The 14,048-nt window shown below is 46.0% G+C and overlaps 1 protein-coding gene across 2 annotated transcripts in view; it reads left to right on the top strand.

Annotated features, from left to right (window-relative positions):
- The window catches only part of CSMD1 (CUB and Sushi multiple domains 1), a 2,980,041-nt gene that overhangs the window by 1,857,904 nt on the left and 1,108,089 nt on the right, over positions 1-14,048 (top strand). For both annotated transcript variants that reach the window (XM_073675393.1, XM_073675394.1), the window contains exon 9: positions 1,845-1,969. In XM_073675393.1, coding sequence (XP_073531494.1) covers positions 1,845-1,969 — 125 coding nt within the window. The remainder of the gene's footprint in view (positions 1-1,844; positions 1,970-14,048) is intronic.

Genomic DNA, 14,048 nt, shown 5'->3' with positions numbered 1-14,048 from the left:
TACTTAAAATAACTTAGAATAAAAAAAACTAAAATAATTATCTTGAACCAAGAGGCGAAGGTCCAAGTGGAGGAGTAGAACAGTGCCCTATATGTGTAGTTTACTGTATTTGATTCCTCCGTTGCCAAGGAGCTGTGGTATGTTCTGTTCACGGTCAGACTCAGCCAATTTTTAAAATCAACTTTGTTCGTGGGAAAACCCCTTTAAATAATTTATTATGCATGTAATACACCTTAAGCTCTACACTTATAAATATACTAAGTTGAGATAAAGGATACTAGTGATTTACAACTAATCAATAAAAACCAATAACGTGACATCTATATCACAGTATTATTAACAGATTACTAGAAACAAGACTAAGGTAGGAACAAACTACCAGCTTATGGTTAAATGAAATTATGTGAATGTTACAGTCCATATTTCTGAAACTCACAGATTTTCAATAATGTTCAGATCAGGGGACTGTGAAGGCAGTTGTAAAACTTTCAGCTTATGCCTTTTGAGGTAGTGTATTGTGGATTTTGACTTGTGTTTAGAATCATTAGCCATTAGTAGAAGCCATACTCTTTTCAACTTCAGTGTTTTTTTTGCATCAAGAATTTGTTGAAATTTCATTGAATCCATTCTTCCCTCTACTTGTCAAATGTTCCCCTTGCCATTGTCTGCAACACAACCCCAAAGCATGATTGATCCACCCCCATGCTTAATAGTTGGCAAGATGTTCTTCTGAAATTCTGTGCCCTTTTTTTCTCCAAACATACCTTTGAACATTGTGGCAAAAGAGTTAAATTTTAACCTCACCAGTCCATAGCATTTGTTTCCAAAATGCATCAGGCTTGTTTAGATGTTCTTTTGCATACTTCTGATGCCAAATTTTATGTTGAGGATGCAGGAGAGATTTCCTTCTGATGACTCTTCCATTCAGACCATATTTGTGCAGGTGTCTCTGAACAGTAGAACAATGTACCAAAACTCCAGAGTTTGCTAAATCTTTCTGAAGGTCTTTTGCAGTCTAGCGGGATTTCTGATTTGCCTCTCTAGCAATCCTTTGAGCAGCTCTCAATGAAATTTTTCTTGATCTTCCAGACTCTATTTTGACCTCCACTGCTCCTGTTAGCTGTCATTTCTTAATTACATTTCTAACTGAGGAAAAGGCAACTTGAAAACACTTTGCTATCTTCTTATAGCCTTCTCATTCTTTGTGGGCCTCCACCATTTTCATTTTCAGCGTGCTAGGCAGCTGGTTTGAAGAACCCATGGCTGCTGTTTTTGGCACAAAGTTAGAGGGGGCTGAGTTTTTATAAAACTGGGAAATTTGCATCACCTGGCCTTTGCTAATGATGACCGTAAACAAACCATAGCAGTAACAGGCCAATTAAGGTCAGAAACCTTGGGCAAAGTTATCTGACCACACAAATCTCCAAGGGTGCCAAAACTTTTCCATCAGCCCATTTTTCTTTTTGAAATTTTTAAAATGTAAAAAATGGCAATATATTATTTTTTTCCCTAAAATACAAAGGAAATGTGTCATCTTTAACATTAGTCTTTTTAGAGATCATTTCATCTTCAACTTGCTTAACTGTTCACAATAACAGTAATTTCGAACAGGGGTATCCAAACTTTTACATGTCACTGTGCAAAGCTTGCTGGGTCACAGATTGCACTTTCATGAAAAATTAGTATAAAGATAAACCTAAATATGGATATTGAGGAGTGCTCGTTATTGTATATGTTTTCTTCTTACAATGATGAATTGCAATTTTTTATTGTGAGTATCTGCTTTCCAAATCATGGTTTCTCTTAAATTGTATTATTTTGTCTTTGTCTCTGGCTATTTCTAGAGTGGGCGCCAATGTCCAATTTTCCTGTGATGATAATTATGTGTTACAAGGCTCGAAGAGTATAACTTGTCAGAGAGTGACTGACACACTGGCTGCTTGGAGTGATCACAGACCAATCTGCCGAGGTAAGAGAGCGGGAAAGCAGGTTCACATTTAAATACTTTAAAATTATAGTGTGCACATTACCCAAAGAAAGGAAAAAGAAAAGTGTCTGAAATTCATTTTACAGCTGCTATATGCATTATAACTTGAATATAGTTATTCAGCATGCCTTAAGAATGCTTTTTCTGTTTCGTTGAAATAAAAAAAGGACATTGAAACCATAGAAAGCCACAAATTGCATAGGAATATGTGACTGCTAGTGTCACATAATATAGCAATGACTTGAATTGTGCCTTTCATAAATTTAGTTTAGATAAAATCACTTAGAAATCACCAGTTCCTTGGCAAGAATTTCAATATTCAAGTTCATAGTGATAAAATGCTTCACTGTATCTGTTTTCCTAACATTGGAGCTTGCTGCATAATATTGTGCATGAGTGGCTAAAAAAAAATGTATTAACCCTGTTAAAATGTAAAACTTGCCACTCTTGATATTTTGAAACCCCCATTACTTCAAATTGATTCCCACAAGGATTGCAATAGCATCACTTTTCTAGCAGCAAGAAGGAGATGGTAAGCACCTTCAAACCGGAAATTAGCTGTTCCCATAGTAACAAGAAGTGCGACAAGAGTTGAAAGTAAGGTAAAGGGCAGAACATAGTCTTAATTCAAATAGTATGTGGAAATTAAGCACTAAATAAACATTCTCTGTGAAGGTTAAGAAGGTTATAAGGTTAAACAGACTGGGCTCATCCAATACACTTGAACTTTATTTTTGCTTTGTTTTTAATTCCAAAGGAAAAGTTGATGCTTCACATTATACTCCATAAAGGAATATGCACAGATATTTTGAGATTGAAAAATATAATCATAATTTATCATCCATCTTTAGCTTTCCTGAGTAAAATTGTACGATGACAATAGGAACAACACTGCATACATTCTAATGCGTACTTATTTAAGTAGAGAGCAGAGCAAATAATTTTAAATTCAAATTTACCAGCTTCATCAAATTTTTACCAAAAATTTAATTTGTGGTAAATTGACTAGTCATGAATTGAAAATACTACAAAGCCTCCAATTGCCTTGAAAATACATATATGACACTAAGATCTCCTAGGATTGTATCCAATCACTTTCAAACTTTTTATCGCAAACACAGCCAGATTAATGTCAAAGTAATCTCAGCATTTATAGCTAAGCGCAAACTGATGATAATCGATAACAGCCAGCAGCATATCAAAAAATTAATTGCCCCTTTTTGTGGAATTGTAACAGGCTTAGCACTTATTTGTAAAAGTGAATAAGCAATGGGGAAGGGCCAGGACAGTATGGTCAATGAACAAGTAATGGGGCGCACTAGTCTAAGGACAAGACAGCATAAGTAATCATTTATTTATTTATTTAATTATCTGCAGCAATAAAGCTGACACCAAGTAATGAAAGAAAATTTTGGAAAAGTTTTTGATTCAATAGGTTAAACAAATGATAAAGAGGCCATGGTTTATTTCAGCCATAGCAAAATAATTGACATTTCTTTTTGCAGCAGTAACTTTTTTTTGGAAAAAATGTAAAATCCTAGGTACAAAGGCGACAACAGGTCACAGTATTGGTGTTTTATGTATGTACTTCAAATTCGGCTAATAAAACGGGTATGCAAAAAAAAAGCAGTTTTTAACACAAACTCTGTGAAGCAATCACACAATTAAATGTCTGTAATTTTATACTCTTCTTTCGCATTTTCTGAACACAATTCATCTGTTACCAAGAAATGGTTTGTACACACCAATGAAACAACAGCAGCAGGCCACAGTAATGGTGCGGCATTAGTGATGAGTGAACGTGCTCGCTTAACGTGTTATCTGAGCATGCTCGGGTGTTATCCGAGTATCTTGGGCGTGCTCTGATAATATGTTTGAGTCCCTGCGGCTGCATGTTTTGTGACGGTAGACAGCCGCAACACAAGCGGGGATTGCAATGGTGCAAATTGATTCACAGGGCCTGGTCAATTGCCCACGTCAGTAATGTGTGACCAAAGGCTATGAAGCTAGAGAAATAGCACTTACCTGATGGTATTCGCAGCTCCTATTTTGACTAGCCGGCCTGACATGAGATTACAGTATCATTGTGGCATGAAATACTTGAGATGTCGCGCCAGGCCGGCTACTAAAAAGAAGATCAGCAGATGCTAAGACCATTAATGTGAAAAGAGAATAATGTACATATTTAATTGATAGGGAGAGAAATATAGCAGGCCACCTATTTTTGTCAAAGAAATATTCCATTTGTATTGGTAATTGCCTCACAAAGTGTGTGTGTCACAGACTCCTGAATTTTGGTGCAACGGTTATATTAGTCTAATTTTATGTAAGTATACAACAAACCAACACTTCAGCCTGTTGCCAATGTTATTTTTTGGTGTTTACTTAGCATTGTTTGGTCAGTCTTTTTTATTATAAAAATAGAAAAGAGGAGTAAAAAAATACAATTAACTCTGCAACTGTAAAACTACTGATAAACTCATTTTATTAGTCAAAACTGATATATGTATATGAATAATCAATTTTGCAGCCTGTTACTTCTGTTTTTTGACAAGTACCTAGTAGTTCTTGGTCATTCTTCTTTTTTAGAAGTAGCAAAATCGTGTTAAAAAATACAAAGGAGGAGTAAATACAGACATGTGAAACATGTGAATGTGTAACTGTTTGCCTTACAATGTGTACTTCACAAACAACTTATTTTTTACACACCAGTTATATTAGTCAAATTTGCTATATGTACATGCCACATAGTGATGAATGAACATGCTCGGATAACGTGTTATCTGAGCATGCTCAGATGTTATCCGAGTATCTTGGGAGTGCTCTGATAATATGTTTGCTTCCCTGCGGCTGCAGACAGATGTATCTCATGCGGGGATTGCCTAGCAAACATCGTCAATTCTAGCTGTTGCTTTTTTCATTTCTTTATACTTTTCTTCTGAACACTTTTTTTTAACCTTTTTTATTTTTATTTTTTGTCACACTAGGGAACCTGAAAACAAAATTCATGAAACATTTCTACAATACACTGTAATGCCTGGCAGACCTGGGGGCCTTTCATCATATTATGAAATGCTACTCCAATTATCTAACTGCTCAGATGTAGAGGTTGCAATTGTTTATGGGGTCTAAGGTGTCACTGGTACAGTTCCTGCGTGGGTACAGCTTCTGTGGCTGTGCCGTCAATGTAGTGTACATTTGTGGAGTGGAAAATCCTATAAAGTTACAGCAGTGTGCAGATGTCCTTAAGGCAGAAAACTGGTAAAAGATTATATATATTCAGGGTACAAGTACTAATAAAAGATACATTCTATATTAATACACATTACATGTTAAAATAGTAAATCATTACATATATGCAGACGTAAAGAGCGACTAGTAGGTGAAACAGAGTAGTTGTCAAAAACTATAATTATAAAAAGGCAAGAGATTTTAAAAGGTAAGAGTCCAAAGGTGATCAATAGAGTAAGTAAAGTACATTTATGGAGTGCATCTACAGGTATATCTTGTCAGAATTACAAATAATCTAAAACATCTGTGCCAAAGGATCAAAACATCATTAGATTTCTTTACTTCAATTGTGTTATACTCTTGCAGAACAATTTGTATGAAAATAAATACAAACTCAGAATAATAAATTACATTTTTTTGCTTTGGGTTTATGTAGCGCCAGCGTCCCTGCCCTCTGCTAGGCAGGGACGCTGTTCCCCTCACCTCTCTGCTCCGTGCCCGGCGTCCTCCTCCCGCTCTGCTGACAGTGCGCACTCCTTCCCGGCCACTGTGCTTAGGGCACGCGCGCGCGCTCTCCCTCCCTCTTAAAGGGGCCGCGCGCGCCGTCCTAAAGAGTCCCCGGCCAATGGCCGGAGGACTTCACCATATATAAGGCACCTCCTCCAAAATGGAGGTGCCCGAGCAATGTTGTTGCACTGTTCACTACTCTGCTTCAGCCCTCAGGTCCCGTTGCCAGTTACCTGCCAGTTACCTGCCAGTTACCTGCCAGATTCCTGCCTGATTATCTGCTACCTGCCTGCTAGTCTGAGGTCCGACGGTCTGCCTTACTACTCCTGTCAGTCTGTCTATGGACCAGCTTGCCCGCTCACCTGGGAGCGCACATCAGCCACCTGCCTGCTTGCCTGAGGTCCGACGGTCTGCCTTCCAACTCCTGTCAGTCTGTCTATGGACCAGCTTGCCCGCTCACCTGGGAGCACACATCTGCTACCTGCCTGCTGGCCTACCTGGAGGCTCCGCCGTCACGTGCTGTGACCACCTGCCTGTCCAGTGACTCCTGCTCGCTCACCTGGGAGCGCTCATCTGCTGCCTGTCTGCTAGCCTACCTGGAGGCTCTGCCGTCACGTGCTGTGACCACCCGCCTGTCCAGAGACTTCTGCCCGCTCACCTGGGAGCGCTCATCTGCCGCCTGTCTGTTGGTCTTCCTGGAGGCTCCGCCGTCACATGCTGTGACCACCCGTTCATCCAGAGACTCTCGCCTGCTCACCTGGGAGCTCACGTCTATCATCAGCCGCCACAGGTCGTACCAACCCTTTACCTAGAGACTGCCCCGGTCACTTGCCGTGACCATCTGCCCGTTCATCCAGAGACTGCCCCGGTCACTTGCCGTGACCATCTGCCCGTTCATTCAGAGACTGCCCCGGTCACTTGCCGTGACCATCAGCCCGTTCATCCAGAGACTGCCCCGGTCACTTGCCGTGACCTCCAGCCCGTTCACTCAGAGACTGTCCCGGTCACCTGCTGTGACTTCCTGCCCGTCTTCCCTGGTCGCCACCTGCTCCCTTACAAGGACCGCCCCCTTGTATAGTAGCTCAGAGGTTCCGCCTCCCAGACCCGTTACAGTTTGCTCAGGCCATGGAACCCGGTGGCACCCAAGCTCCCTCGCTCTCGGACCTGTGTCATGAACTGTCACGTCAAAGGTCCCAACAGGAGTCCATCCTGGGTCACCTGCGGAATGTCAATACTCGCCTGGACACTCTGACTGCTCCACCAGCAACCTCCGCCAGTGCCATGTCTCGCAATCTGGCAGCTCCGCTGCCCACTAATACCATGGTATCCTACCCCGGACCCCGGCTTTCTGCACCTCCTCGCTTCGGAGGCGACTCCGCCCAGGCTCGGGGCTTCATAAATCAGTGCACCCTGCACTTTGAACTATTGTCCCACCAGTTTAACTCCGACCGGGCCAAAATTGCATTCATCATGTCCCATCTCACCGGGGAGGCCCTGGCCTGGCTAAATCCTCTATGGGAGAGAGGAGACCCCCTGGTGTCCAACTTGCCTGCTTTTCTCACGGCTTTCCGGAAAGTCTTTGACGAACCCGGACGGAAGACCTCATCCGCATCATCGCTGCTACGCCTCCGTCAGGGAAGTCTCACCGTGGGCCAATATGCCATACGGTTCCGTACCCTTGCCTCGTTGCTGGCCTGGGATAACGACGCTCTGGTATCCGTCTTCTGGGAGGGTCTGTCCGGCCGTATTAAAGATGAACTCGCCGGTCGGGACATTCCTACCACTCTCGATGACCTAATAACTCTTGCCACCCGGATTGATCTACGGTTCCAGGAGCGTGCCAAAGAGGTCACCCGTGAGAGCAGGTTACCACATCTAGCTCCTACTTTTCAAAAACCCGTCACTCCCTCCGTCTCTACCCAGGTACACTCTCCTGAGCCTATGCAGGTCGACCAGACCAAGATGGTCAAAACCCGTCAGGACTTATGCCGTGCCGAGGGGAGCTGCTTCTACTGTGGCAGTAAGGAGCACCGGATCCGTGCCTGCCCGGAGAGGTCGGGAAACGCCTGTGTCTAGGTTCGCTCAGAGAGGTCGACCTAGACAAGAATAAATCCTCTCCATCTCTGCTGTTGTCAGTCTCAATTGTCTGCGGGGAGAACCGTTATTTCGAACTAGCCCAACTTGACTCTGGAGCAGCCGGGAATCTTATTTCACAGTCTCTGGTAGAGAAATACCGCATCCCCACCAAACCTCTGGCTGTACCCTTGTCTGTTGCTGCCGTGGATGGGGGTCTCTTACCACGCCCCATCCAACTCATCACCGAATCCATTACTCTGCAGGTGGGAATGCTGCATTCTGAGAGTATCTCCTTTCATGTTCTGCCTGGACTCTCTCACGCCCTCTTGCTAGGTCTACCTTGGCTCTAGAGACATGCACCCGTGCTTGACTGGCAGACCGGAGAAGTCCTTCGCTGGGGACAGGACTGCCATAAGACCTGTCTGGTTCCCGTCCATCCCGTCCGTCCTTCTCCTACCCCAGCTAATCTACCTGGACTTCCGATTCCTTATTGGTCCTATGCTGATGTCTTTAATAAAAAAGAAGCAGAGACACTACCCCCTCATAGACCATACGACTGCCCTATCGACGTGTTACCTGGTACTACTCCTCCCCGTGGGCGTATTTATCCATTATCTGCTGCTGAGACCCGGTCGATGTCCGAATATATTGAGGAGAATCTGGCCAGGGGATTCATCCGGAAATCTACCTCCCCGGCGGGAGCAGGCTTCTTTTTCGTCAAAAAGAAGGACGGCTCTCTCCGTCCCTGTATAGACTATAGAGGCCTTAACCAGATCACGGTGAAGAATAAGTACCCCCTTCCGCTCATTCCGGAGTTATTTGATAGTCTGAGGGGGGCTAGAATCTTCACCAAACTGGACCTCCGTGGGGCGTACAACCTGGTTCGTATCCGTCAGGGGGATGAATGGAAGACGGCATTCAACACCCGGGACGGCCACTATGAATATGTGGTAATGCCCTTTGGTCTCTGTAACGCTCCTGCCGTCTTTCAAGAGTTGGTCAATGACATCTTCCGGGATCTTCTCTACTCCTGCGTAGTGGTGTACCTGGACGACATCTTGGTCTTCTCTCCGGATCTCCAGACTCACCGGAGGGACGTTCGTCAGGTCCTGCTCAGGCTCAGGCAGAATCACCTCTTCGCTAAATACGAGAAGTGCCTCTTTGAGCAGACCTCGCTTACGTTTTTGGGCTACATTATTTCTCAGACCGGCCTACGAATGGATCCAGAGAAACTGTCTGCCATCGAGAAATGGCCTCGACCGGAGGGGTTGAAGGCCATTCAGCGATTCCTGGGCTTCGCCAACTACTACCGCCTCTTCATACCACACTTCTCTTCCCGGACTGCCCCAATTTCCGCGCTCACCCGTAAGGGTACTAATCCCAAAGAGTGGCCGCCCGAAGCAGAGGAGGCCTTTCTTTCCCTAAAACAGGCCTTCTCTTCCGCCCCGGTGCTGCATCGCCCGGACGGCAACAAGCAGTTCTTCCTGGAAGTTGACGCCTCCTCCTCTGGAGCCGGAGCGGTACTTACTCAAAAATCATCTTCCGGGAGAATGGTAACTTGTGGCTTCTTCTCTAAACTCTTCTCCTCCTCTGAGCGCAACTATTCCATAGGAGACCGAGAGTTATTGGCCATCAAGCTGGCATTGGAGGAGTGGCGCTACATACTCGAGGGGGCTCTTCACCCGGTAATAATTTACACTGACCACAAGAACTTGGCTTACCTCCAGCATGCCCAGAGACTTAACCCGCGCCAAGCCCGGTGGTCCTTGTTTTTTGCTCGTTTTGATTTTGTTCTTCATTTTCGCCCGGCTGACAAAAACGTCAAAGCAGATGCCTTGTCCCGATCCTTTCTGGTGTCCGATCTCGAGGAAGAACCTAAACATATCATCGATCCCGCCAGAGTAATGCAGGTGGCTTCCGTGAGTCTAAATCGTCTCCCTCCCGGTAAGACGTTCGTATCAGTACCTGATCGGGAGAAGATCCTACACTGGGGTCACTCGTCAAAACTAGCTGGCCACGCCGGTCAGAAAAAGACCCTCCAGCTTATTGCCCGGCACTACTGGTGGCCTACCCTGCACAAGGACGTAATAGACTTTGTTTCTGCCTGTGTGTCCTGCGCCCGCAACAAAGTCCCGAGACACCTGCCAGCTGGTCGCCTTCTTCCGCTTCCTGTGCCTGCTGCCCCCTGGCAGCATATTGCTATGGACTTCATAACTGATCTCCCCGTCTCTGCCGGTTGTATGGTCATTTGGGTGGTCGCTGACCGCTTTTCCAAGATGGCTCACTTTATTCCCCTGCCAGGCCTCCCGTCTGCACCCGAGCTGGCTAAAGACTTTATCCGCCACATCTTCCGTCTTCATGGCCTGCCCCTCCACATCGTGTCGGATCGTAGGGTACAGTTCACCTCACGTTTCTGGAGAGCCACTTGTAAACTGCTAGATGTCACCCTGGACTTCTCTTCCGCTTACCACCCACAGTCCAATGGTCAAGTGGAGCGGATCAATCAGAACCTGACCAGTTACCTCCGGCACTTCGTTAATGCCCATCATTCAGACTGGGTGGATCTCCTACCATGGGCCGAGTTCTCTTATAACAATCACGAGAGCGAATCCTCCTCCAAATCCCCGTTTTTTGTAGTCTTCGGTCAGCATCCTCGGATTCCTTTTCCTGTCTCCACCTCTGTGGACAACCCGGCCGCGGAATCTCTTGTTAGCAAATTTTCCTCCATTTGGGAGAGTACCCGATCCGCACTCCTTCAGTCGTCCGAACGGATGAAAAGACACGCTGACAAGAAACGTCTGGATCCTCCACAATTTCATCCTGGAGATAAAGTCTGGCTCTCATCTAAATATGTCCGACTCAAGATACCTTCTTACAAGTTAGGGCCTCGGTTCATCGGTCCTCTGGAGGTCATCAGTCAGATCAACCCGGTGGCCTATAAATTGAAACTCCCGGCCAACTTACGGATCCCTAACTCCTTCCATGTATCTCTCCTCAAACCTGTGGTACTTAACTCTTTTTCCAAGTCTACAGGTACGCCTCCTGCTCCGGTTTCTGCTGAGGACGAGTATGAGGTAGAGAACATTCTTGCCACCAAAAGGGTAAGAGGAAAGACCTTTTTTCTAGTAGATTGGAAGGGGTTTGGTCCTGAGGAGAGAACGTGGGAGCCCCGGGAGAACATCCATGCCCCTCTTATCCTAGCTAAATTTCTGTCTGGCCTAAAAAAGGGGGGGCCTAAAGAGGGGGGTACTGTAGCGCCGGTGTCCCTGCCCTCTGCTAGGCAGGGACGCTGTTCCCCTCACCTCTCTGCTCCATGCCCGGCGTCCTCCTCCCGCTCTGCTGGCAGTGCGCGCTCCTTCCCGGCCACTGTGCTTAGGGCGCACGCGCGCGCTCTCCCTCCCTCTTAAAGGGGCCGCGCGCGCCGTCCTAAAGAGTCCCCGGCCAATGGCCGGAGGACTTCACCATATATAAGGCACCTCCTCCAAAATGGAGGTGCCCGAGCAATGTTGTTGCACTGTTCACTACTCTGCTTCAGCCCTCAGGTCCCGTTGCCAGTTACCTGCCAGTCACCTGCCAGATTCCTGCCTGATTATCTGCTACCTGCCTGCTAGTCTGAGGTCCGACGGTCTGCCTTACTACTCCTGTCAGTCTGTCTAAGGACCAGCCTGCCCGCTCACCTGGGAGCGCACATCAGCCACCTGCCTGCTTGCCTGAGGTCTGACGGTCTGCCTTCCAACTCCTGTCAGTCTGTCTATGGACCAGCTAGCCCGCTCACCTGGGAGCACACATCTGCTACCTGCCTGCTAGCCTACCTGGAGGCTCCGCCGTCACGTGCTGTGACCACCTGCCTGTCCAGTGACTCCTGCTCGCTCACCTGGGAGCGCTCATCTGCTGCCTGTCTGCTAGCCTACCTGGAGGATCTGCCGTCTCGTGCTGTGACCACCCGCCTGTCCAGAGACTTCTGCCCGCTCACCTGGGAGCGCTCATCTGCCGCCTGTCTGTTGGTCTTCCTGGAGGCTCCGCCGTCACATGCTGTGACCATCCGTTCATCCAGAGACTCTCGCCTGCTCACCTGGGAGCTCACGTCTATCATCAGCCGCCACAGGTCGTACCAACCCATTACCTAGAGACTGCCCCGGTCACTTGCCGTGACCATCTGCCCGTTCATCCAGAGACTGCCCCGGTCACTTGCCGTGACCATCTGCCCATTCATTCAGAGACTGCCCCAGTCACTTGCCGTGACCATCAGCCCGTTCATCCAGAGACTGCCCCGGTCACTTGCCGTGACCTCCAGCTCGTTCACTCAGAGACTGTCCCGGTCACCTGCTGTGACTTCCTGCCCGTCTTCCCTGGTCGCCACCCGCTCCCTTACAAGGACCGCCCCCTTGTATAGTAGCTCAGAGGTTCCGCCTCCCAGACCCGTTACAGTTTATAAATATTTCCCTAATTGGATGGTGTTACTTCATTTCTTTCATAGGTCAAAGAACCTTTTGTTAATTAGCAATATTTTATAACCACGTGAAATAATGAGACCACAATGTTAACTCTATTTATTTCTGCTTATTCAAATCGGCTAAGCATTCACCTTTTTATGAATATGCTTATTCAAGAAAGACAATAGTTAAAGTGGTTTTATGGACCATTCATTATTGAAAAATTGTAATCTTACGACACGTAAAAAATTTTAAGGTTATTAGAAAGACAAAGTTTAAGGGCTCATCCGAGAATTCTGAATAATGAACCTGTAAATTTTGAGAGACATAAATAAATTCATAATTTACTTGCTTTTAAGATTCCTGCTTGCTCGTAAGCTGTCTAAGGGCCCCTTCACATGTCCGGATTTTTGGTCTGTGTGCAGTCTATTGTTTAAGTTCCGCAAGTACGGACACGCACACACCCATTGTTTTTTATGGTGGTGCGTACATGTCAGTTTTTTTACACGGACCATGTGTTCATGTGAAAAACCCGCTGACATGTCCTTTTGTTTCTGGCAGCACTGAGGAAATGCTTGCCGCACACGTGCACATGAATGACATCCATGTGACATGTACCAAAATGAAATACTCCGCTGGCTGGGAAAAGCAGGAAAGTTAGCACTATTCACAGGTGCCGGGGTGCTGACTACTACTGTCATCATCCTCGCCTTGTCTCCCTGTGATCAGTGAGACCAGGCGACACTGATGACTGATGTACGCCGAACTCGGCGTCTGTGAATAGCAGGAAATTTTCTGCTTTTCACAGTCATGTATTACATAAATAATTAAATAAAAAAAAAAATCTACATGGGGTCCCCCCTATATTTTACAACCAATGCAAATAAAGCAAACAGCTGCGGGACTCTATTATCAGGTTGGTATGGTCCATGGTTATTAGCCCGTCCCAGCTAAAAAATAGAAGCCCACAGCTTCCCCAGAACTTATGCATCACATTAGATGTGCCAATTTTGGCACTTTACCCAGCTCATCCTGATGGTCCTGGTGCATTGGCAATCAGGGTAATATATGGGGTTGATTATAGTCGTGATTTGTCAAAAATTACAGTTGCCATCTAGCTCTGAGGTTAGTAATGGAGAGGTGTCTGTCAGACACCCCCATTACTAACCCTGTAAGTAAAAATCAATAAACACACACAGAAAAGTCCTTTATATTAAAATAAAAACCCAGACATCCTCTTTCACCAATTTCACCTCCTCCAAAAAAAAACACAGTTCCAATATAATACACATCTATGTCCCACGATGATCCCCGACTCTGCTACACCCGGACACTGTGTTGAGTGGTGACATCAGTAATGTTACTGCTCACCACGGCCGATGGAACACACTGTGAGTAGAATGAGAGACATTGGCAGTGACGACATTAAGGTTACCGCAGTTCACAGCTGGCCGGCTCACATGCTATCCTTTGCATGTAAGCCAGCCAGCTGAGAACTGTGATAACAATACAGAGTTCAAAGCAGTTCACAGCTGGCCAGCTCACACAAAGGTCACCGTGAGAACTGCTGGCAGTGACCTGCAGTACCCTTGATGACTGCACCACTCATCACTGCCACTAGCTCTCATGCTACTCTCAGTGTGTTTCAGCAGCTGTGGTGAGCAGTATAATTACTGATATCACTGCTCATCCCAGCCTATGGATTCGGGGATCATCTTGGGACATCAACGTGGATTACAGTGGACTTGCGGTATTTTTTGGGGGGAAATAAATTGGTGAAAGATGGTGTCTGGGTTTTTGTTTCAAAATAATGG

This window comes from Phyllobates terribilis, unplaced genomic scaffold (assembly GCF_046119375.1).
Source record: "Phyllobates terribilis strain yellow unplaced genomic scaffold, ASM4611937v1 Scaffold_3__8_contigs__length_932513732, whole genome shotgun sequence".
NCBI lineage: Eukaryota > Metazoa > Chordata > Amphibia > Anura > Dendrobatidae > Phyllobates > Phyllobates terribilis.
This window is presented reverse-complemented; position numbering and strand designations above follow the sequence as displayed.